Source organism: Mirounga leonina, unplaced genomic scaffold (assembly GCF_011800145.1).
Source record: "Mirounga leonina isolate KUSES-001 unplaced genomic scaffold, KU_Mleo_1.0 Mir_168, whole genome shotgun sequence".
NCBI lineage: Eukaryota > Metazoa > Chordata > Mammalia > Carnivora > Phocidae > Mirounga > Mirounga leonina.
In genome coordinates this window covers 31,416,259-31,442,710 of record NW_023270426.1, presented here as the reverse complement: position 1 = coordinate 31,442,710, position 26,452 = coordinate 31,416,259, and the positions used below count along the sequence as shown (strand labels likewise).

The window sequence follows — 26,452 nt, the reverse complement described above, 5'->3', positions numbered from 1 at the left end:
AGGAACTAGAAAAATAACAGGGACACCTGGGTGGCTTAGTCAGTTGAGCGGCTGCCTTTGGCTCGGGTCATGATCCGAGGGTCCTGGGATCAAGCCCTGTATTGGGCTCCCTGCTCAGCAAGAGCCTGCTTCTCCCTCTCCCTCTGCCTGCCGCTGTGCCTACTTGTGCTCGCTCTCTGTCAAATAAATTAAAATCTTAAAAAAAAAGAACAAAACCCAAAGTTAGTAGGAAAAAAATAAAGGTCAGAGTGGAAATAAGTGAAATAGTCTTTAAAAAACAATAGAGAGGAGCAATAAAACTAAGAGCTGGTTCTTTGAAAATATAAACAAAATCGATAAACTTTTAGCCAGACTCATCAAGAACAGAGAGAGATGACTCAAATAAATGAAGTCAGAAATAAGACAGAAGTTACAACCAACACCAAAAAATAACAGTAATAAAGTAGTCCAAAAAATTATATGCCAACAATTGGACAATATATAAGAAACAGATAAACTAGAAACATAAAATCTTCCAAGAGTGAATCAAGAAGAAATAGAAAATGTGAACAGACCAATTACTAGTACTGAAATTGAACTGATAATCAAAAAACTCCAAACAAACGAAAGTCTAAGACTAAATGGCTTCACAGGTACATTATACCAAACATTTAAATGAGAGTTAATATCTATTCTTTGTCAAATTATTTAAAAAAAATTGAAGAGGAAGGAATGCTTCCAAATTCATTCTATGAGGCCAGCATAATCAAAATTCTTAAAACACACGGAGACACTACTAAAAAAGAAAATTACAAGCCTGTGTCTGTGATGAACACTGATGTAGAAATCCACAACAAAGTATTAGCAACTGACTTCAACAATACACTGAAAGTATCATTCACCATATCAAGTGGGATTTGTTCCAGGGATGTAAGGATGGTTCAATATCCATAAATCAATCAACATGATACACTACATTTACAAAAGGAAGGATAAAAATCGTATCATTTCCACAGATGAAAAAAAGCACATAACAAAATACAACAGAATCTGTTTATGATGATAATGCTCAACAAAACAGGATAGCGGGAACATACTTCAACATAATACACGTAACAAACCCAAGCTAATACCATTCTCAATGGTAAAAGCTGAAAAGTTTTCCAAGATGAGGAAGGCAAACATGACTATTCTTGCCATTTTTATTCAACATAGTATTAGAAATCCTAGCCACAGCAATCAGACATAAAAAAGAAATAAAAGGCATCCAAATTGGTAAGAAGTAAAACTGTCACCATTTGCAAATGACACAGTATTATATATAGAAAGCCATAAGACTCTACCAAAAATTGTTAGAATAAATTTACTGAAGTTGCAGCAGGATCAGTAGTATCTGTTACACTTCTCTACATTGATAACTATAAAAAAGGGACATTAAGAAAACAATCCCATTTACAATTGCATCAAAAAGAATAAAACATCTAGGAATAAAGTTAACCAAAAAGGCGAAAAGTCCTGTACTCTGAAGACTGTAATACAATGATGAAAGAAACTGAAGATGACACAAAGAAAGGATAGATATACTATACTCAAGGACTAAAAGTATACTGTTCAAATGTCTATACCACTCGGGGCGTCTGGGTGGCTCAGTTGGTTAAATGTCTGCCTTCGGCTCAGATCATGATCCTAGGGTCCTGGGATGGAGCACCGTGTGGGCTCTGCTGCTCCCTCTCCCTCTGCCCCTCCCCCTGCTTGTGCTCTCTCTCTCAAATAAATAATATCTTAAAAAAAAAAGTCTATACCACTCAAAACAATCTACAGATTTATTGCAATCCTTATCAAAATACAAACAGTATTTTTCAAAGAACTAAAATACATAATCCTAAAATTTATGTTGAATCACAAAGATCTTGATGCAGAATCATCAAGCCAAATAGCCAAAGCAATCTTCAGAAAGAAGAAAAAAGCTGGAGTTCAACACAATTGCAGATTTCAAACTATACTACAAAGTAGTAATAATCAAAACAGTTATGGTATTGGCACAAAAGCAGATCAGTGGAACAGAACAGATAGTCCAGAAATAAACCCACCATTATATGGTCAATTAACCTAAGAAAAATCAGGTAATAAGAATGTACAATGTGGAAAAGAGAGTCTGAACGACAAATGGTGCTGAGAAAACTGGACAGTCACATGCAAAAGAATTAAACTGGACTACTTTCCTAAACCATATAAAAATAAAAAACACCTCAAAATGGATTAAAGACCTAAATATAAGACCTGAAACTCCTAAAAGAAGGAGCATTTGGGTGGCTCAGTTGGTTAAGCGTCTGACTCCTGGTTTCAGCTCAGTTCATGAGATGGAGCTCCATGTTGGGCTTCCTGCTGGGCACAGAGCCTGATTAAGATTCTCTCTCCCTTTCTGTCCCTCCCCCACCCCCACTCACATTCTATTAAAAACAAAAACAAAAACAATTTTAAAAAAACCTCCTAAAAAGAAAATAGGTAGTGTTGCATTAGCAATATTTTTTTTGGATCAGGCTCCTCAGGCAAAGGCAACAAAAACAAAAATAAACAAAAGGGTCTACATCAAACTATAAAACTTTTGCACAGCAAAGGAAACCATCCACAAAATGAAAAGGCAACCTACTTGATGGGAGAAGATATCTACAAATGATATATCTAGTAAGAGGCTAAAAAAAAAAAAAAAAGAACTCGTAAAACTAAACACACACACAAAATATGACTAAAAAATAGGCAGAGAACCTGAACAGACAGGCTTCCAAAGAAGGCATTCAAATAGCTGACACACACATGAAAAGATGCTCAGTATTGGGGAAGGAGGAAGATGGTGGAGGAGTAGGAGACCTGGATTTCATCTGGTCCTGGGAATTCAGCTGGATAGGGATCAAACCATTCTGAATATCTACGAACTCAACAGGAGATCAAAGAAAAGAATAGCAACAACTCTCTGAACAGAAAAGCAACCACTTTCTGGAAGGTAGGACATGCGGAGAAGTGAATCCGAGGCAATATTTGGGAAGACAGACGGCGGGGGAGGGGGTCCCTCACAGTGGGTACTGCCTCTTATTCTTTTTGTTGAGGTGTTTTTTTCCATCTTGTCATTTTGTCCAGAGGAGAATAGATGAATGAGAGAACAAAATGCTAACAGGGTAACAACGTCTCTAGAAAATATACAGTAAACAAATCCCAAAAGACCTGAAACCGGGGAAAAGAAAGGGAAAGAAAGAAAAAAGAAAAAGATAAAGACAAACAAACCAAACCAAAACAAAGAAAACAGAATATGATCAAATATGATCAGGCTGGTGTATAGATCAGTGCCACACACTAGATTTTGCTTGTATTTTGGTCTGGTAGAAGAAAGTGCCTCCCAAAATTTTAAAGAAAGAAAAACTTATATATGTACACAAATAAGGGTTAATACGATGAAGGGATGGAATATGACTGTAAAAATGAAAATTATAAATGATTTTATAAAAGGAATTGATAAGAAGTTGGTTGAAATGAGAAAAATATGCAGCCAAGAATCCTATATCCAGCTAGGCTGTCACTGAAAATAGAAGGAGAGATAAAAAGCTTCCAGGACAAACAAAAACTAAAGGAATTTGCAAACACGAAACCAGCCCTACAAGACATATTGAAAGGGGTCCTCTAAGCAAAGAGAGAGCCTAAAAACAACATAGACCAGAAAGGAACACAGACAATATACAGTTACAGTCACCTTACAGGCAATACAATGGCACTACATTCATATCTTTCAGTTGTTACCCTGAACGTAAATGGGCTAAATGCCCCAATCAAAAGACACAGGCTATCAGATTGGATAAAAAAACAAGACCCATCGATATGCTGTCTGCAAGAGACTCATTTTAGACCCAAAGACACCCCCAGACTGAAAGTGAGGGGGTGAAAAACCATTTACCATGCTAATGGACACCAAAAGAAAGCTAGGGTGGCAATCCTTATATCAGACAAATTAGATTTTAAACCAAAGACTGTAATAAGAGATGAGGAAGGACACTATATCCTACTTAAAGGGTCTATCCAACAAGAAGATCTAACAAGAAGATGTAAATATCTATGCCCCTAACATGGGAGCGGCCAATTATATAAGGCACTTAAAAACAAATAAAACAAACACATTGACAACAATACAATAATAGTGGGGGACTTTAACACCCCTCACTGAAATGGACAGATCATCTAAGCAAAAGATCAACAAGAAAATACTTTATTTTTTTATTTTTTTAAAGATTTTATTTATTTTTTTGACAGAGAGAGACATAGCAAGAGCAGGAACACAAGCAGGGGGAGTGGGAGAGGGAGAAGCAGGCTTCCCGCCGAGCAGGGAGCCCGATGTGGGACTCGATCCCAGGACCCTGGGATCATGACCTGAGCCGAGGGCAGACGCTTAATGACTGAGCCACCCAAGCGCCCAACAAGGAAATACTTTAAATGACACATTGGACCAAATGGACTTCACAGATGTATTCAGAACATTCCATCCCAAGGCAACAGAATACACATTCTTCTCTAGTGCCCATGGAACATTCTCCAGAATAGATCACATCATAGGTCACAAATCAGGTCTCAACCAGTACCAAAAGACTGGGATCATTCCCTGCATATTTTCAGACTACAATGCTTTGAAACTAGAACTCAATCACAAGAGGAAAGTCGGAAAGAACTCAAATACATGGAGGCTAAAGAGCATCCTACTAAAGAATGAATGGGTCAACCAGGAAATTAAAGAAGAATTTAAAAAATTCATGGAAACCAATGAAAATGAAAACACAACTCTTCAAAATCTTTGGAATGCAGCAAAGGCAGTCCTAAGAGGAAAGTATATAGCAATACAAGCCTTTCTCAAGAAACAAGAAAGGTCTCAAATACACAACCTAACTGTACACCTAAAGGAGCTGGAGAAAGAACAGCAAATAAAGCCTAAACCCAGGAGGAGAAGAGAAATAATAAAGAGCAGAGCAGAAATCAATGAAATAGAAACCAAAAGAACAGTAGAACAGATCAACAAAACTAGGAGCTGGTTCTTTGAAAGAATTAACAAGATTGATAAACTCCTGGCCAGACTTAGCAAAAAGAAAAGAGAAAGGACCCAAATAAACAAAATCATGAATGAAAGAGGAGAGATCACAACCAACACCAAAGAAATACAAACAATTATAAGGACATATTATGAGCAACTATATGCCAGCGAATTAGATAATCTGGAAGAAATGGATGCATTCCTAGAGATATATCAACTACCAAAACTGAACCAGGAAGAAACAGAAAACCTGAACAGACCTATAACCACTAAGGAAACTGAAGCAGCAATCAAAAATCTCCCAACAAACAAAAGCCCAGGGCCAGATGGCTTCCCAGGGGAATTCTACCAAACATTTAAAGAATGAATACCTATTCTTCTGAAACTGTTCCAAAAAATAGAAATGGAAGGAAAACTTCCAAACTCGTTTTATGAGGCCACCATTACCTTGATCCCCAAACCAAAGACCCCATCAAAAAGGAGAATTACAGACCAATATCCTTGATGAACACGGATGCAAAAATTCTCACCAAAATACTAGCCAATAGGATCCAACTGTACATTAAAAGGATTATTCACCATGACCAAGTGGGATTTATCCCTGGGCTGCAAGGTTGGTTCAACATCTGCAAATCAATCAATGTGATACATTAATAAAAGAAAGAACAAGAACCATACGATCCTCTCAATAGATGCAGAAAAAGCATTTGACAAAGTACAGCATCCTTTCTTGATCAAAACTCTTCAGAGTATAGGGATAGAGGGTACATACCTCAATATCATAAAAGCCATCTATGAAAAACCCACAGTGAATATCATTGTCAATGGGGAAAAACTGAGAGCTTTCCTACTAAGGTCAGGAACACAGCAGGGATGTCCACTATCACCACTGCTATTCAACATAGTATTAGAAGTCCTAGCCACAGCAATCAGACAGCAAAAAGAAATAAAAGGCATCCAAATCGGCAAAGAAGAAGTCAAACTCTCACTCTCTGCAGATGATATGATACTTTATGTGGAAAACCCAAAAGACTCCACCCCCAAACTGCTAGAACTCATACAGGAATTCAGTCAAGTGGCAGGATATAAAATCAATGCACAGAAATCAGTGGCATTCCTATTCACCAACAAGACAGAAGAAAGAGAAATTAAGGATTCGATCTCATTGACAATTGCACCCAAAACCGTAAGATACCTAGGAATAAATCTAACCAAAGAGGCAAAGAATCTATACTCAGAAAACTATAGAATACTCATGAAAGAAATTGAGGAAGGCACAAAGAAATGGAAAAATGTTCCATGCTCATGGATTGGAAGAACAAATACTGTGAAGATGTCAATGCTACCCAGAACAATCTACACATTTAATTCAATCCCCATCAAAATACCATCCACTTTTTTCAAAGAAATGGAACAAATAATCCTAAAATTTGTATGGAACCAGAAAAGACCCCGAAAAGCCAGAGGAATGTTGAAAAAGAAAAGCAAAGCTGGCGGCATCACAATTCCGGACTTCAAGCTCTATTACAAAGCTGTCATCATCAAGACAGTATGGTACTGGCACAAAATCAGACACATAGATCAATGGAACAGAACAGAGCCCAGAAATGGACCCTCAACTCTATGGTCAACTAATCTTCGACAAAGCAGGAAACAATGTCCAATGGAAAAAAGACGGTCTCTTCAACATATGGTATTGGGAAAATTGGACAGCCACATGCAGAAGAATGAAACCGGACCATTTCCTTACACCAAACACAAAAATAGACTCCAAATGGTTAAAAGACCTCAATGTGAGACAGGAGACCATCAAAATCCTAAAGGAGAACACAGGCAGCAATCTCTTCGACCTCAGCCACAGTAACTTCTTCCTAGAAACAATGCCAAAGGCAAGGGAAGCAAGAGCAAGAGCAAAAATGAACTATTAGGACTTCATCAAGATAAAAAGCTTTTGCACAGCTAAAGAAACAGTCAAAAAAACCGGAAAACAACCTACAGAATGGGAGAAGATATTTGCAAATTACGTATCAGGTAAAGGGCTAGTATCCAAAATCTATAAACAACTTATGAAACTCAACACCCAAAGAACAAATGATCCAATCAAGAAATGGGCAGAAGACATGAACAGACATTTTTCCAAAGAAGACACCCAAATGGCCAACAGACACATGAAAAAGTGCTCAACATCGCTTGGCATCAGGGAAATCCAAATCAAAACCTCAATGAGATATCACCTCACACCAGTCAGAATGGCTAAAATTAACAAGTCAGGAAATGACAGATGTTGGCGGGGATGCAGAGAAAGGGGAACCCTCCTACACTGTTGGTAGGAATGCAAGCTGGTGCAGCCACTCTGGAAAACAATATGGAGGTTCCTCAAAAAGCTGAAAACAGAGCTACCATACGATCCAGCAATTGCACTACTGAGTATTTACCCCAAGGATACAAATGTAGGGATCCAAAGGGGTACATGCACCCCCATGTTCATAGCAGCAATGTCCACAGTAGCCAAACTGTGGAAAGAGCCAAGATGTCCATCGACAGATGAATGGATAAAGAAGAGGTGGTATATAAATACAATGGAATATTATGCAGCCATCAAAAGGAATGAAGTCTTGCCATTTGCAATGATGTGGATGGAACTGGAGGGTATTATGCTGAGTGAAATAAGTCAATCAGAGAAAGACATGTATCCTATGACCTCACTGATACGAGGAATTCTTTTTTTTTTTTTTTAAAGATTTTATTTATTCATTTGAGACACAGAGATACAGAGAGAGAGAGAGAGCACGCGCATGAGCAGGGAGAGAGGCAGAGGGAGAGGGAGAAGCAAGCTCCCCGTTGAGCAGGGAGCCCGATGCGGGGCTGGATCCCAGGACGCTGGGATCATGACCTGAGCTGAAGGCAGACGCTTAACCATCTGAGCCACCCAGGTGCCCCTGATACGAGGAATTCTTAATCTCAGGAAACAAACTGAGGGTTGCTGGAGTGGGGGGGTGGGGTGGGAGGGATGGGGTGGCTAGGTGATAGACACTGGGGAGGGTATATGCTATGGTGAGTGCTGTGAATTGTGTAAGATTGTTGAATCATAGATCTGTACCTCTGAAACAAATATTATATGTTAAAAAAAAAAAAAAAGAAGATAGCAGGAGGGGAAGAATGAAGGTGGGGAAATTGGAGGGGGAGACGAACCATGAGAGACGATGGACTCTGAGAAACAAACTGAGGGTTCTAGGGGGAGGGTGGGGGGATGGGTTAGCCTGGTGACGGGTATTAAAGGGGTATGTTCTGCATGGAGCACTGGGTGTTAGACGCAAACAATGAATCATGGAACACTACATCAAAAACTAATGATGTAATGTATGGTGATTAACATAATAAAAAAAATCATATTTGAAAAAAAAAAAGATGCTCAGTGTCACTAATCGTCAGGAAAATGCAAATCAAAACCACAATGAAATATCACTACCCACCTCTAAGAATGCCTAGTATCACAAAGATAAGAAGTAAGTGTTGGTAAGGATGTGGAGAAAAGGGAACCCTCATGTGCTGTTGTTAAGAATGTAAATGGGTACAGCCACTGTGGAAAACAATGTGGCAGCTCCTCAAAAATTAGGAATAGAAATATTATATGATCCAATAATTCCACTTCTGGGTATCAACCCTAAAAAAATGAATACACTAATTTGAAAAGATATATGCACCCTATGTTTATCACAGCATTATATACAACAGCCAAGATATAAAAGCAATCTGTCCATTAATAGATGAATGGATAAAGAACAGAATATGTGTTACACACACACACACACACACACAGTAATATTACTCAGACATAAAAAAGAATGAAATCTTGTCATGTGCAACAATATGGATGGATGCAAATCTTGTCATGTGCATGCAACATGGTTATTATGTTAAAAGCAAGAGAGGGAACACAAGCAGGGGGAGAGGGAGAAGCAGGCTTCCTGCAGAGCGGGGAGCCCAATGTGGGGCTCAATCCCAGGACCCTACGATCATGACCTGAGCAGAAGGCAGACGCTTAACGACTGAGCCACCCAGGTGCCCCTTTTTGAGCATTTCTAGTATATATAAATGCTGGTCGCTGTGTTGCACCCCTCAGATTAATATAATATTATATGTCAACTATGCTTCAACTAAAATTCTGTTAAAAGCACATGTAAATTAAATGGTTGCAACTTAGGAAACTTATGCAGTGTTTTTAATTATCAAATTACTACTTCAGTATTTCATATGAATGTAATAAACAGCATGGATGATGTAAAACTGCAAAGTTATTTCATCACAAAAATGATAAAACATCATTATAGTTCAAGTAAAATTCAACTTCATGTGAAAATTTATATTATTAAATTCTCTTTATCTTTCACTTCATTTACCTGACCACAATCTGATAATAGAAACAGAGCTTTAATCTCATTAATCACCCTTCTGATATTTTAGATGGCTTTAACATACCTTTAAAAGCCTTGAAATCTTCCCACTTAGAAATCAAGATAGTATGTTCATTATAATCATACTCAGGAAATCTAATGATTATAAATAATTCAAAAAATATTTGAAATCTGAAGATGAAAAATAAAGTGCAAACCTGCATCTCTCCTTTCTCATCAGGTTTAGCTGGTTTTGCAGCCTCAGTAGCTGAATTTTTCAGACTTTCTTTGCTACAGCGCAGGAGTACTTCAACTACATATAAAGGATCCAGTTCACCAGAATTAGGCTAGAAGAAAATAAGATAAAAGAAGCTCATTATTAAATACTGGCCCACAAATTTTAAGTTAAATTGGTACAGGGACTATGTTCTCAGCATTTAGCATTATGAATGGCACATACTGCACAGTAAATGTTTATTTCATGAAATGAAGGCTGTCCTTCATGCTTCAACATGCTCCATTGGATGAGAAAACATAGAAATTACTTGATACTTATGAATTCAGATGAGATTGTGTGTGTGTGTGTTCAGGGTGGTATGGCTGTAGACTTGATACTTATGAATTTAAATAGTATGAGCTGTCCTCCCTCTGCCCATTTCCCTGCTCACACTCTCTCTAAAATAAATCTTAAAAAAAAATAGTATGAGTCATTGACATAAAATGCCCTTTTAAGTTTCCAATGATTAGTTTATAATTTTAATATTATAATAGAATTAGAAAAAGAAACCATAAGAAATCAAGTTTCAGAAAATGAAACTGTATCTTCAAATTATCCTAATTAAACAACATGAAAATTATACTGAACGTAGATTATTGCCTAGTACACTGGCACCTCTATAATATGGTTTTATATAATTTTATTTAAAAACTTTTGTCTTTTATATTCTCTAATAAAAATATGATTCTCAAGATCCAAGGATTAATTACATCTGTAATTTATGATAATTTGCTTAACAGCAGTATCTTTAAAATAGCAAAAAGATATTTTTCTTTGGTCTTTTTAATTCAATTATTTGAGTGATCCTTTTGCATAAAATAGATAAAAGGAAAGTTATTTTGATTGAGGAGCAAACACGTCAAAGAATTAACTGCTTGGTATCCCCTAGGCACAGTTACTGTTCAAAACTGAAAAACTTTCAAGAAATGACAAACTCATACCTACGATCTATTTCTGCACTAAACTACCAATCGCTTAACAAATACGTTTCCAAATACAAACCAAAAATACAACCATAATTATCTTAAATTATTGAATTCAAATTTCTGAATACATAAGCTCCATTCCTCAAAACCCAGTGTTTTTCTCCACATACTTTTTTTCCCCCAAAATATGGTTATTTTAAAATAAGTTTCATCAAAACATTCTTCATTTTGGTATATCCACAAACCAAAGCTGAATAGTATTTTCAATTAAGTCTGTAGCTGCAAAGATTATGTATTTATGCAAAGCTTAGTCAATATAAAATGATTTTATAAAACAATGAGCTAAGAAGTTATGACCCAACTGTTAATCTTCCAGGAGACAAAAGACTGTAAGGAGAATCAATGACTGTTATCTTTGCTTCTGGAGGGGAAAAATCCCTCTGTATAAGATATGAATGAATTAACTCCAAAGTGTTAGGTGACGAGTATTTAAACAAAAATAATCTACGATTTATGAACAATCTGTAATGTTCTAATCTAATCTAAATCTAATCTAAAACTGTCTTGTTGGGTTTAGTTCCAATTCTATAGATTTTATTTTTAAATTTAATATTCTTCCTCTGTAAGCTAAAACAATCAAAGAAGTGACCACTGGAACTCAAGTATATCTATGTAAAGCTACCAAAATCACTCACATTACAGAGATATCCTTAAGTGTTACTATGGGAGCACACTTCAAAGACTCTGTATTGGGGCATTACGTGGAAATTTGCTGTTAAAAATATTTCTTAAAGATTATAAAATAATTCGGGGCGCCCACGTGGCTCAGTTGATTAAGCATCTGACTTGATTTTGGCTCAAGTCATGATTTCAGAGTTGGGCTCTGTGCTGAGCATGAGGCCTGCTTAAGACTCTCTCTCCTTCTCCCTTTGTCCCTCCCCCTGCTTGCATGCTTTCTATCAAAAAGAAAAAAAAAAGATTGTAAAATCGTTCTCACTGAACTACTTCTAAGCTCTACACTGTGGTAAAGGTGTATCAACAATGTCATCCTTCACATAAGAAAATAGTTACTAAATATTCTAGTTGGCTTAATGATTGTCCTAGTATAAATTCTTTTAATTTTTACACCTATGTCCTTATTTTTAACTTCCTAAACATATAATTGAACTTTCTTTTTCCTAACTTTTCATTCCTTTTAAAATGTGGCCAATTTCATACTATAAGTGGAAATTATCAGATTAAAATATAGTTTTGATGAAAATTTCAAGTTTGTAGAATGTAAAGAAACAATATAAAATAAATATTGACAATCACATTTTTATCTCTTTAAAATGCTTCAAATATCTTCTTCCTTAGTGTGTATTTTTCCTGTCTCTACACCAAACCCTATTAACCACAAAAATCTCTGTATTAGTATTCTGGCCTAGATTACAAAATCAATAAAAAAAGTATTTCATGTTTTTAGTGAACAAATGTAAGCAACTCAGTGGAGAAATCAGTTTCACCACCAATTTAAGCAGAAAAAAAAAGTGAAATGTGTTCTTCTCTACTCCCCATTTCATTATTTGCCTAAAAGAATTCTCATCAGCTGGCACTACTTTTATACATGGATTAAGGACCAAGAGAGGTAAATCACTTAAAAACTTGTTCACTATGTATGTGTGTGCAAATGTAATTATAATTATGTTAGGTATAATTTTTCTCCCTTAAAAATATAAAACCTGAGATCAATTACCAGCATGACAGCATGAGTAGCGCATCACACACCCAGCTCCCTAGCAAACTTGAGAAAGTTCCAAAAAACCAACCATGTAAAGTCTCTGGAAATGGTTCTAAGGGCACATAGCAAGTGAAGAAACATCTATTCAAGAAAGTCCACAAAATTCATTAGGAACAACATAAGTCTGATATCTAAACCAAGATCACTCCCACCTCATTTCTCCTAGCTCAGCAAGACAAAAAGTGCAGACTAGTGAAGCAAAAACACAGTAGGGCTCCCTCTCCCTGCAGCTCTTAGTTGGAGGGCAATCTTTCCAGAAGGCATAGGATGGCATCATTTCTTCTCCTGCTCCCACCCACTAATGAGCAAAAGTTCTGGGCAAGTGAGGCTGAGTGGTGGGGACACCCTTCTTCTGCCCAGCCATCAATGGTTGGCCAGAGACTCTATCTTAGGTGTGGTACTGCTAAGAATACTGGGGCCTCAACTGCCCTTGTTTACCCTGCCTTTAAGGCATTGCTGTCATGCTGGGAGAGGCGAGCTATAAAGACCTGATGCTTAGGGCACCTGGGTCTCTCAGTTGGTTAAGCATCCTACTCTTGATTTCAGCTCAGGTCATGATCTCAGGGTCCTGGGATTAAGCCCAACGTGGGGCTCCCCACTCAGCAGGGGTCTGCTGGTCTCCCTCTCTCTCAGCACCCCCACCATACATGCTCTCTAAGTAAATAAAATCTTAAAAAAAAAAAAAAAGATTTGAGGATACTGCCTCCATGCTTCATGTAGTCCACAGGTCCTAAAGTGTCACTCAAAAGGGAGAAGGTTATGAGTGGGGATGGAACAGACTTCACTCAATTGAGCTAATGACTAAACTAATAAACAAGCAAATAACAATGTACCTGTGTGAGAGGAGGGAAGGAGGGACCAGTTCCAAGAGTACTACAATATATTATTTAAAATGTCCAATTTCAAAGAAAAAATTGTAAGACATGAACAGAAAAGTATGATTCCAGACCTAAGTACCAGAAAAAAGCAGGTAACAGAAGAAAATGCCTGTGAGAGTGACCAGATACTGGATTAAACAAAGACTTAAATGAAGCCAGGATAAATATTTTCAAACAACGAAGGGAATCATAATTAAAGAAGTAAAGGAAGGTAAAATAACAATGTCATATCAAATAGAGAATAGCAATAAAGAGATAGATGTGATAAAAACCACCAAAAAGGAGATTCTTGAATTCATAAGTACAAGTATGCCTGAAATGAAAGAAATCACTAGAGGGGCTCAAGGGATCTGAAGTAGCAGAAGAAAGCGGCAGCACATCTGTACACAGCCTGATAGATTACATAACCCCAAAAATGGGGAATAAAAAAGGAGACAATGAACAGAACCTCAGACAAATGCAGCATACCAATAAGTACAATAATATACCCATAAGTATGGGTACCAGGAGAAGTGAGTACCAGGAGAAGACAGAAAGAGATGAAAACATATCTGATGAAATAATGGCTGAAAAATATTAATCTACATACTCGGGAAATTCAATGGACTCTGAGTAAAATAAATATAAAGAGATGAGCAGAGACACATCATAATAAAAATGCAGAAAGCCAAAACAAAGGAGAGAATCTTGAAATCAGCGAGAGGAAAAAAAAAAAGATTCCCCTCTTACAGGGGACCACAATAAGATTAACAGCAGAAACTTCTCAGCAAAAACAATGGAGACCAGAAGGCAGTGGATTGGCATATTCACAGAAAAACACTTGTTAACCAAGAATCTATAAATACACCAAAGTTATCTTTCAAAAACAGATATTCCCATATAAAAACAGAGAATTTGTTGCTAGCAGAACCCACTTTATAAAAAATACGAGAAATTCTTGAGGCTGAAAGCAAGTGATACTAGACATTAATCTGAATCTACATGAATAAACAGAGCACTGGTAAAGGTAATTATGTAACTATAAAAGACAGTATAAAAATTATTTCTTTTTCTACTAAATGATTTAAAAATGAAATAATACATATATATTGAATTGTTAAGTCTGCAACATATAGGAATGTAGTATATTTTCCAATAATGGCACAAAGGAGGTGGGTAGGAGCAAAGTTGTACTGAGCTAAGGCAAAAACTCCAGATGGTAACTTGAATCCATAGGATCCAATAAAATAAACCAGAAATGATAAATAATGAGATTAATACACAAAAGCTATAAATACTTGCTCTTTCTTCTCTAAGCTTCTTTATAAATCATAAAATCATATTAAGTAATAATTATAGCATGTATTGTTGGGTTTGTAACATAGATTATATGACAAAAGGAGGGAAAATGGAACGAATGTATATGGGAATAATGTCTCTACATCTCATTGGAATTCAGTATAAATCTGAAACTTATTCTATTAAGTTAACATGGGAATACTGGATATGAAAGGCCCTAAAAACCACTAAGAAAAAAACAAAAAATAGAGATGTAGAGAAAAAAATATAAAAAGTAGAGAAAGAAATCATTAAAATAAACTGAAAAAAAAAAAAGCTGAAATGTTATGTTAGAACATAAGCACTTAATGCAAAAGAAAGCAGTAAAGGAAGACTAGAAAAACAAAAGAAATGAAACTACAGAAAACAAAAAGCACAATGACAGCCACAAATTCAACGATATCAATAACACTAAATGTGAATAGATTAACCAACTGATTAAGGAACCCTAAAAAGAGGCAGAGATTTTTCAGACTGAATTAAAAAAGATCCAACTATGCGGTCTATAGGAGACACACTTTAATTGACAGAAATGAAGGGAGAAACAGAAATTCAAAAATAATAGTTGAGTCTTCAATACCTTACTTTAATGCATAGAACGAATAGACAAAAGATCTGCAAGAAAAGAAACAGAAGACTTGAACAACACCATAAACGAACCAGACCTAACAGACATCTATAGAATATCTCACCCAAAACAGAATATACATTCTTCTCAACTGTATATAAACATTCTGCAGGATAGACCATATGTCAGGCCATTAAACAAATTTCAATAAATTCAAAAGGACTGAAATAATGCCAATTATTTCTCAAACAAGAAAGGAATGACATCAGAAATCAAAAACAGAAATTTGGGAATTTCATGAATATATGGAAATTAATGCACTCTTAAATAGCCAGTGGGTCAAAGAAGAAATCAAAAGAGAAATCAGAAAATACTTGGAAGTAAATGAAAATGAAGAAAAATATACCAAAACTTATGGGATGCAGATAAACTATTACCCTGGAGGGGAATTTACAGGCATAAATGCCTGTATTAAACTGGAAGAAAGATTTCAAATTAATAACCTGACCTCTTACCTTAAGACAATAAAAAAAGAACAGAAAACTAAAACTGAAGCTAGCAGATATAAGGATTAACAAAAATGGAGCAGAAATTAATGAAATTGAAAAATAGAAAAATCAATGAAACCAAAAGCTGGTTCTTTGAGATCAACAAAACTGACATTTAGCTAGATGAAAGATTCAAATTATTAGAATGAGAAATGAAGGAGGGGACATTTACTAACCACCTTCTGGAAATAAAAAGGATTATAAATTAATATCATGAACAATTATATACAAGTAAATTAGGTAACTAAGATGAAATGGATTAATTTCTAAGAAAGCAAATCACTGAAATTGACCCAAGAAGAAATAAACAATCTGAACAGACCCTATAAAACTGACTTAATAATCATAAACTACACTCAAAGAAAAGCCCAGGCCCAGGTGTTCTCACTGCCAAAGTCTTCCAATTAAAAAAAAATTAATACCATTTCTTCAAAAACTTGTCAAAAAACAGAAGAGAAGGGGAACACTTCCAAATTCATTATGAGGCCAGCACTAACCTGTTAACCAAACCCAGACAAAAACATCCCAAGAAGACTATAGACTGGTATCTCCTGTGAATGTAGATGCAAAAGTCTTCTGCAATATACTAGCAAAATGAATCCAGCAACAAATAAAATGAATAATGCAGCATGACCAAGTGGGATTTATCCAGGAATCCAAAGTTGATTTAACATTTAAAAATCAATTAACCTAATATACCACATCAAAATAAATGCCAAATGGAATTAAAAACAACTACCTGATTATCTGAATAGGTACATAAAAAGCATTTGACAAAATACAACAATCTTTCATAACAAAAATACTCAACAAATTATGAATAGAAAGAAACTTCCTCAACTTGGTAAAGGACACTTAAAAACCCAGAGCTAACATCATTCATAATGGATAAACACTGGATGTTTCCCCCCTAAATTTGGAAAAAGACTAGGATATCTGCTCTCATCAGCTCTACTAATATTGTACTTGAGGTTTTAGCCATAACAAGTAGGCAAAAAAAGAACTAAAATGCATCCACATTGAAAAGGGAGAAAATCATCTCTATTTGCAGATACAACATGGTCTTGTATACAGAAAAAAAGTATAAAATTTATACTTGAAAAACAATAAATTACCAAATAAGAATATCTAAATAAGGGGCGCCTGGGTGGCTCAGCCGGTTAAGCAACCAACTCCTGATTTCAGCGAGGGTCATGAATGATCTCAGGGTTGTGAAATGGAGCCCCATGTCCAGCTCCTCGCTCAGCGGGGAGTATGCTCTGCCTCCCACCCCAAGCTTGCGTGCGCTCTCTCTCAATAAATCTTTAAAAAAAAAAAAAAAAGTCTGTAAATATGAGGGAAAACACGCTGTGTTCATGACTGAAAGACTCAATTATGTTAAGACAGCAATATTCTTCAAGCTGATATACAGATTCAGTGTAAGCCCTCTCAGAATCCCAACTGACTTCTTTGTAAAAACTGACAAGCAGATAATCAAATTCATATGAAACTGTAAGGATCCCAGAATAGCCAAAACAATCTTGAAAAGAAGAACAAAGTTGGAGAACTCATAAATCTATTTTTTTTGAAACTTAATTACAAAGATATGGTAAATGAAGACCATATGGTACCGGCACTGGGACGGACATAGAGGTCAATGGAATGGAACTGAAAGTCTAAAATAAAGTCTACGATCTTCTGAGTTTTGACGAGGATGACATGATCATTTAATGAGGAAAGAGTTTTCCAGTAACCAGGGCTAGGACAAGAATGAAGCTGGACCCTTACCTTATACCACATACAAAAATTAACTGAAAATGGATCAGGGACCCAAATATAATAGGTAAAACTATAAAACTCTTAGAAGAGCGGCTGGCATTGTCAGGTGTCGGTGTCTTGGCATCTGGGTGAGTCGACGTGATTGCATCCAGTGTCCTTGCATTCGCTAACAGGTCAAAATGCAGATCTTCGTGAAGACCCTAACCGGCAAGACCATCCCCCTGGAGGTGGAGCCCAGTGACACCATCGAAAATGTGAAGGCCAAGATCCAAGATAAAGAGGGCATCCCCCCTGACCAGCAGAGGCTCATTTTTGCAGGCAAGCAGCTGGAAGATGGCCGCACTCTTTCTGATTATAACATCCAGGAAGAGTCGACCCTGCACCTGGTTCTGCACCTGAGGGGTGGCATGCAGATCTTCGTGAGGACCCTAACCGGCAAGACCATCACCCTGGAGGTGGAGCCCAGTGACACCATTGAAAATGTGAAGGCGAATATCCAATATAAAGAGGGCATCCTCCCTGACCGGCAGAGGCTTATCTTTGCCAGCAAGCAGATGGAAGATGGCCGCACTCTTTCTGATTACAATATCCAGAAAGAGTCAACTCTCCACCTGGTTCTCCACCTGAGAGGTGGCTGTTAATTCTTCAGTCTTGAATTCATAGTGCCCAATGATGGCATTGCTCTGCACTATAGCCATTTGCCCCAATTTAAGTTTAGAAATTACCAGTTTCAGTAATAGCTGAATCACTGGTTTTCTCAATAGCTGTTCAAAATGTTAATGAAAGTTTCATTGCATGGTAGCATTAAAAAAAAAAAAAAGTCTTAGAAGAAAACACAGAGGTAAATCTTCATGACCTTGATGTTGGCAGTTAATTTTTATATATGACATCAAAACCATGAGTAACAAGGAAAAAAAAAGATTTAATTTGAATTACATCAAAATTAAAAACTTGTGCTTCAAAGGACACTATTAAGAAAGTAAAAATAATCCACAAAATGGGAGATAAATATCTGGAAATCAAATATCATAAAGAACTCATATAACTTAGTAATAAAATGACAACTCATTTTGAATGTGGGTGGGCAAAAGAGCTGAAAACACCTCTCCAAAGAATATACAAATGGCCAATAAGCACATAAAAAGATCCTTGGCAATATTAGTCATCAGGGAAATACAAATCAAGACCACAATGAGATACCACTATATACTGAGTGTAATCAAAAAGTCAGATATTAAGTGTTGGTGAGAATGTGAAGAAATAAAAACCATCATACATTGTTAATGGGAATGCGAAATGGTGCAGCCACTTTAGAAAACAACCTGGCAGTTCTTTAAATGGTTATATGGTATCTACAGGATCCAGCAATTTCACTCCCAAGAGAAATGAAAACTATGTCCACATAAAAACTCAGACATCGATGTTTATAGGGGCATTATTCATAATAGCCCAGAGGTAGAAACAATCCAAATGTCTATCAATTCATGAATGGATAAACAAAATGTCATGTATCTGTACAATGGAATGCTATTCAATCACAAAAAAGAACAAAGAGCTAATATACACAACATGCTTAAAGCCTGGAAACATGCTAAGAAGTCAGTCGCAAAACACCATATCACAATTCAATTTTATGAAATCTTCAGAATAGGCAATCTATAGAGAGTAGATTAGTAGCTGTTCAGGATTGAGGGTATAGGAGCACAGGGTGGAATGACAAAAGTTTCCTTTTCCTTCTGAGAGGATGAAAATGTTCTAAAATCGATTGTGGTGATGGTGAATTTACTAAAAGTCACTGACTAAACAGTACAGTATATAAATAATATCTCAGTAAAACTGTTGAAAAAACAAACATATAAGTAATGTAAAACCTGCAGTGAAAGAAATATATAGCGATTCAGTACACTACAAGTAAAAATATTCTGCCCTAGCAATACTCTCTTAGATACAGACAAGTTATGGAATGAGTAAACTGGCAAAGGCTTTTCCACCATGGGTTATATAAGTATGAATGGAACCACAACATTTAGCATTTATGGCCACACTTTTCATCGTACACGAAAAACAGAACTTAACAGCTGTCAGAAGTTTAAATGAAGACTATCCTTTCAAGTTCTTCTCAAGGAAGATCATACCTATGTTACTAATAATTATTCCAAAGAAAATAGTGTGTGTCTTTGGAAGGGAGAAGAGGTAGGCAAGCATTTTATAGTTTTCCCATGGCTAAAGGTGGTGAAATAGAAAATATAAAAGCCTGTAAGTCATATCTGAGTTCTTGTCAGGCTCAAAGGAATAATACCCATGCAATCTTCGTCAAGGTTAAAATTCCAAGCTTTACTTCACTGTATATTTAAAATAAGGTGGTGGGGGGAACACACAGAATGAGAGGCAAACTTTATCCAGTTTAATACTGTTGGCTCAATACAGCCAACTTTTCACATACCTAAGTTTGAAATCTTATCATCACTAAAGCTCCCCCCAACTTCCCAACAAGACTGTCCATTCTAGTTCTTCAGTATCCTCTATCTGAACCCTTATTCTATTACCATCTTCCTTCCGACTCACCCAAAAAGAGTTGTCTCCTTAATTGACAAACTTGTATCTACTATGCTATCTCTTTCAATATCCTTCAAACACTGTCAATACAGTAACTTCTGATCAGATCAATCTCTTCCTCAAAAATAAACAGATTAAAAAAGCAAACAACCAAACTAAACCCAAGCAAACCAATCAACCAACTAATCTTCGAACACCTACCAGTGCTTTCACATGTTTAGATACCTAGACTGAATATACTCAAATCCATATTTTAACCATTTTCTGTGATTAACTTCAATATTTCTAAAAGATTTCACTTTTTACCTGAAATGTTCTGGGCCTGCTGCATATCGCTGCTCCTCCAGCAGTAAATTTCCATCAAATGAATGCTACTCATTCTCCAAGGTTCCTTTAAAAATTTTAAATTATCTTCCTAATTAGATGCCATCTCTAATAGCTCAGACATAATTTCTTCCTCCTCTGTGCTCCAAATGCACTTTACTTATATCTTTACTAAAGTATTTATACTATTCTGCCTTTTATTTTCATTATCTGCTTTCTGCTATTCATCAAATGAGTAAGCACAGAGATTTTGTGTCTGTGGTCAATGAACGCTTATTAAATTGGGATCAAATGAGATAACAAGTGTGACAATACTTAAAAAACAAATCTTATAATTACTAATGAAGATGGTAATGTATCAAAATAGTAGTAACAAACTAAATATCCTTAAGAAGTTCCTCAGTGGGATTAATCACAGATCATTCACCAAAACAGCCATCACAAACCTATGAAATTTTATTTATTTGAGAGAGAGAGCATAAGCAGGAGAGGGGCAGAGGGAGAGAGGGAAGCAGAATCCCCAGAGCAGGGAGCCTGATGCGGGGCTTGAATCCAGGACCCTGAGATCATGACCTGAGCTGAAGGCAGATGCTGAACCGAATGTACCACCCAGGTGCCCCCAAACCTATGAACTTGTTTCTCCCAACAAATGGCTTCATTATCTCTAAACTCATTTACGTATTTCAGGAGTAACTTCCAATCCCAAAGCTTAACTCCTACTTGCTCTATACCCAGATGGAACAAAGTTAATGACAACAAAATCATGACATGGTCAACCTTATGAGAATGCAGATATCTGGGTGCCTGGGTGGCTCAGTTGGTTAAGCGACTGCCTTCGGCTCAGGTCATGATCCCAGGGTCCTGGGATCGAGTCCCGCATCGGGCTCCCTGCTCGGCAGGGAGTCTGCTTCTCCCTCTGACCCTCCCCCCTCTCATGTGCTCTCTCTGTCTCATTCTCTCTCTCTCAAATAAATAAATAAAATCTTAAAAAAAAAAAAATGTTAAAAAAAAAAAAGAATGCAGATATCTTATGCAAACTGTTCTTTTTTTTTTTTTTTTTTTTTAAGGATGCTCCACACCCAGCATGGAGCCCAGTGTGGGGCCTGAACTCATGACCAAGATCAAGACCTGAGCTGAAATCAAGAATTAGATGCCCAATGTACTAAGCCACCCAGGTGCTCTGCAAACTATTCATTTTTAAAGATAAAGAAAAATACACATGGAGATACAAAATGCTGCCTGAGGTCACATATTGGGAGACAAAATGTCACAGGGTGGCTAACTTAATTTCAAGATAGTCACTCATCTAACACAGTAACAAAATCTTCCTTAATTTTACACATAATCTTTTCAAAATATTTATATAAATAATGATCAAAGCCAACTTTATTACTGTTTTCCCTTAGAGAGAATAAGTAAAACCTAACTAGTTCTAATACCTTTTCTTCAACTATTATACACCTAAATCAAAATTCTAGTTTTCCCTATCAGAAACTAATTCTAATATTCAATTTAAAGAGTAAAATTATAAAAAGTACCGATGAATTCAAAGAAGACATGTAAACTGTCATGAAATTAAAATTTGTTGTTTGGAAAATAACAGCACTTTGAAGACAAAATTTAAGATTATTCAAAAATGTAATTCCTTATGGCAGAATTTATTATAGCTTCTCTTACTGTAATGCTATTTCTACTTTGATCAATTTCATGAGTCTGAAAAAACTTTTTACTAGAAATTTATATATGATTCTACCTTAAGGGCAATGGTTTACCTTAACATTTGACTTCTTTGAGAAATTTACCACTACTCCCCAGCCAAAATCATCTCCTTCATTCTTTACCTAAAAAGAAAGGGAAGCAAGTAAATAAAAACATTTATGTTCAAAAGGCAATTTTATAGACTTCCTTGCCCACATTATAGGCTAATAAAACTTTGAGTTTTCCTGGTAAAATATTTTTTGAAAGATTGGTTAAACTTAAGGAAAAAGATATTAACCCCAAAGAAAAAAAATCACCACCAAATATCATAGGCCTCTAAAACAGCAACAATAGGAATATCTCCGTTGGCAAACAAATTTCTAAAATGATATGACGTATCTGTTCTGAGACTATATGAAATCTTTAATATTTTATAGCTAATGAATTCATCCAGGGCTTAAAACTGCTTCTATTTTTTTTTTTTTTTAAGATTTATTTATTTATTTGAGAGAGCGAGAATGAGAGAGAGAGAGAGAGTACATGAGAGGGGGGAGGGTTAGAGGGAGAAGCAGGCTCCTCGCCGAGCAGGGAGCCCGATGTGGGACTCGATCCAGGGACTCCAGGATCATGACCTGAGCCGAAGGCAGTCGCTCAACCAACTGAGCCACCCAGGCGCCCAAAACTGCTTCTATTTTTTGATTTCATAACTGGAGATATTTTATATGTCAATTCCAAAAGTGTCTCCTTCGATTTATATCTCCCAAAATGAAAATCAGTGGAGATTAAAAGGTCTTCACACATGATCCCACCCCCAATCAATTCCACATGAACAGTGTAAAACAATATAATTATTATAGAACAACAATTAGCATCTTCACCCAAAAATGACATACCTTTACCAAACGACCTGGCTGTAGAAATGGTAAGCAATACTTTGGTTTATGAATGTATTCTTCAATTTCTTTACCCAGTTTGGCAAGCTGCTGTCTAATCTTATAATAAATAATGACACTTTCCTCATTTGGTATTACTATTTTATTATACTGTTCTTCTGAGTTCTTTACCTCTGTAAATAAAACACAAGTATTAAAAAAATACTTTATGTAAAATTATACAAAGATACATCTGTTTTCCTACTACAAATGTAGGAAACAAAGTCAGCTCGCATAGATTAGAAATTTTGTGGAAAAACTGAATTCAGAGATAACTGCACATCATCCTGAGTCTTTTCTTTCTACATTAAGGTTCTACATTAAAGTCCCCCAACTCACTAATTGTGAATCCTCAAATTGAGTCTGAATTGGCAATGATCATATCTGCTGAGTTGTTTCTCTCCTATAGACATGGGAGAGGATATTAACTAATTAAGAATTCTAGGCCTACATTGTTCAACAGAGCACTGTACTATAAAACTCTCTGTAATGGTAGAAACGTGCTAGGTCAGCTTTTTTTCAATATACTACCAGCAGACACCAGCCATATGTGGCTATTTAAATTAAAATTAATGAAAATTAAATATTTTGCTCCTCAATAGCACTAGCACAATTTCAAATACTCAACTGTCAGTAACTCAGCTGGTTACTGACTTCTGGACTTGAATAGCACAGATACAGAACATTTCCACCACTGCAGAAAGTCCCTTTAGACAGAACTATTTTGGAGAATCCAATTTGCTACTGTCATGAGACCTCCACCACCATCAGGGTCTAGGTCGCTAAAACTGAGAACAGGCAATTCAACTACAGTTCTTTCTCTACTCAGTCAACAGCCAAAACATAGGCTCTTTTCCCCAAATTTTCTCTTAGCTCATCTAACCATCTATGATAGCATTTCCTGTCAAATTCTTGCTGACTTCCCTTCCTCACTCATTTCATTATGCCTCCATCCCATTGTGAACAAACACTATTTCAACTGGAGTAAAATACACAAAACATAAAACTCACCATTAATATATTTAGTACATTCACAACTTATGCAACTATCACCATCACATAGTTCTAAAATATTTTCATTGCTCCAAAAGGAAACTCCATATCCACTGGGCAAACACTCATTTCTTCCTTCCCTCAGCCCCTGACAACCTTTCTGTCTACTTTCTATCTGTAAGGATTTATCTACTCTAGATATTTCATATATATGCAATCACAGTATACCAAGGCCTTTTGTGTTTGGCTTCCTACACTGAGCATGTTTTCGGGGTTCATCCATGTGATAGCAGCATAGCATGTATCAGTACTTCACTCCTTTTTATGGCTGAATATTATTTCACCATTTGGGTATACCATTTCAGTGATCTGTTTACCAGGTGATGGACTTTGAATTATTTCCACCTTTCAGCTACTGTGAATAGTGTTTTTATGAACATTGATGCACATGTTTTTGTTTGAAAATTTCTTTTTTTTGGTTATAGACCCAGGAATGGGAACGTTGAGCATCTTTTTCATGTGCTTGTTTGTTGGCTAACAGTTTATTTTCTTTGGAGAAATCTATTCAAATACTTCGTCCATTTAAAAATTAGACTATTTGTCTGTTTTTTAAGAGTTCTTTCCATATTCTGGAAACTAGACCCATATCAGATATGTGTTTTGCAAATTATTTTCTCCCATTCTGTGGGCTTTCTACTTTCTGTTGGTATCTACTGAGGTACAAAAGTTTTCAATTTTCATAAAATCAAATTTACTTTTTCTTCTGTTGCTTGTGCTTTTAGTGCCTTATTTAAGAAACCACTGCCAAATCCAAGGTTATAGGGATTTATATGTATGGTTTCTTCTAAGTGTTTTGTGGTTTCAGCTCTTATACTTAGGACTTTCATTCAATTTCAATTAATTTTAATATATGGTAAGGATCCAATTTCATTCTTTTACATATGGCTATCCCACTGCCCCAAGAGCATGTGTTGAAAATCAAGTGACCACAGGTGTATGGGTTTACTTCTAGACTCTCAATTCTATTCCATTGATCAAACTCCTCTATTAAATCTGTGTTTTAGTTTCTTTATCCACAAAATTAAGATAACAAAAATACCCATACTCCCTAAGACTATAATTAGAGATTAACTGACAGAAGATATGGAAAGTACTTAGCTAAGAGTATAGCACAGAGTAAACATTCAGGGAGGATAGGACAATTGTTTTATTATTATTTTTATTATCATCTTCAACATTCTCACAGACTGCTCCCTCAAACTTCTGTTTTTTTGCATTCCCTCAGGCATAATATATCATCTTGATTATTCTTAAATGAACTGCAAGTCTTCTTATAGGAAATGAAATCCATTCACTGACGACTAGAAAGCTATTCTTAACACATATTATGGCAACAGACATTACCAAAAAGAGAAACAATTAGAAAACTATAAAAGAATATTGGACAGACTAAAGTCAGTAAGAAGTTTTGAAATGAAAACTACAAAGAAATATTAATACTGCTGCCCCATCTAAATTACAGAGTAACACGGTTTGCAGGAATCAGTGAAACAATAAGCACTGACAGGAGTTTAGGGAGACTATAAACATCTGCTTGGATGCTTAAATACTGCTCCCCATCCTCTATTCCAAATCACTTCTGTGCTCAGACCATTTTACTAATGAGTCAAAAGTCTGAGACATTTTAAGAAGTCACATATATTTTATATCTAGGATTCTAACTACAGCTCTATACAACTGCAGAAAGTAAGTGTAGTCAATCAAATAGTAGAGGAACCTGAGTATAAGAAGCTGGCTTCACTGTAGTGTAGACCACAGGAAAGTCTCAATATCTTAGGAAACAGCATGTGAGAGATACTCCAATAAACTCTTAAGAGAGTTTGCAAACAATTTCCTCTTTTTCAGGGACAGGAGAGGTGGTGGTTCCAAAGATATATTAATGTCATATAACATGTGCACAGATACAGACCTGGGAGTGATGGGAAAATGGACTGCTATTCCCAGTACTGAGCAAATTTTCTAACAGGTTAAAGTTTAAATGGCTTTACTGATCTACAGCAATACTATCAGTAGTTAAAACAAGTACTCAGTGACCATTTAACATAAATTATCTCATTTAATTCTCATGAACTGGATGAACTAGTTATTATCCCAGCAGTTTAGATGAGCAAACTAAAGCTCAGATAGTCTTAAATCAAACCCATGTTTAACTTCACAGCTCTTGCTATTAACCATGGTATTACCTTTAATGACACTAAAGATTAAAATTAACTTTGCATTTTTCCTTTCAGTATGGAAACAGTGAAATCCTCTAAGTTTTACTCTATAGCTCACTGGAAAATCTAAAAAATGAAAAACATCTCATGTATGCCAGCCATCTAAGTTTGTTACAAAACATAAAGCACTGTAAGTTATAAAATAAAGATTAATTCTATACTTCCAAAGACAACAGTCTACAT

General features: G+C 36.0%; 2 protein-coding genes across 2 annotated transcripts in view; one reads left to right on the top strand and one right to left on the bottom strand.

The window, feature by feature from the left end:
- MTREX (Mtr4 exosome RNA helicase) overlaps nt 1–26,452 on the bottom strand; it is a 114,512-nt gene that overhangs the window by 34,553 nt on the left and 53,507 nt on the right. The window contains exons 17-19 of the mRNA XM_035014428.1: nt 22,962–23,134; nt 22,143–22,211; nt 9,657–9,785 (exon numbers count right to left, since the gene is read on the bottom strand). Coding sequence (XP_034870319.1) covers nt 9,657–9,785; nt 22,143–22,211; nt 22,962–23,134 — 371 coding nt within the window. The remainder of the gene's footprint in view (nt 1–9,656; nt 9,786–22,142; nt 22,212–22,961; nt 23,135–26,452) is intronic.
- UBB (ubiquitin B) lies at nt 17,577–18,295 on the top strand. Its single transcript, XM_035014438.1, has one exon. The coding sequence runs from the start codon at nt 17,670–17,672 to the stop codon at nt 18,129–18,131; it is 462 nt and encodes a 153-aa protein (XP_034870329.1). The 5' UTR covers nt 17,577–17,669; the 3' UTR covers nt 18,132–18,295.

Coding starts and splice junctions, on each gene's coding strand:
- UBB (XM_035014438.1), top strand. CDS start 17,670: ATGCAGATCTTCGTGAAGACCCTAACCGGCAAGACCATCCCCCTGGAG.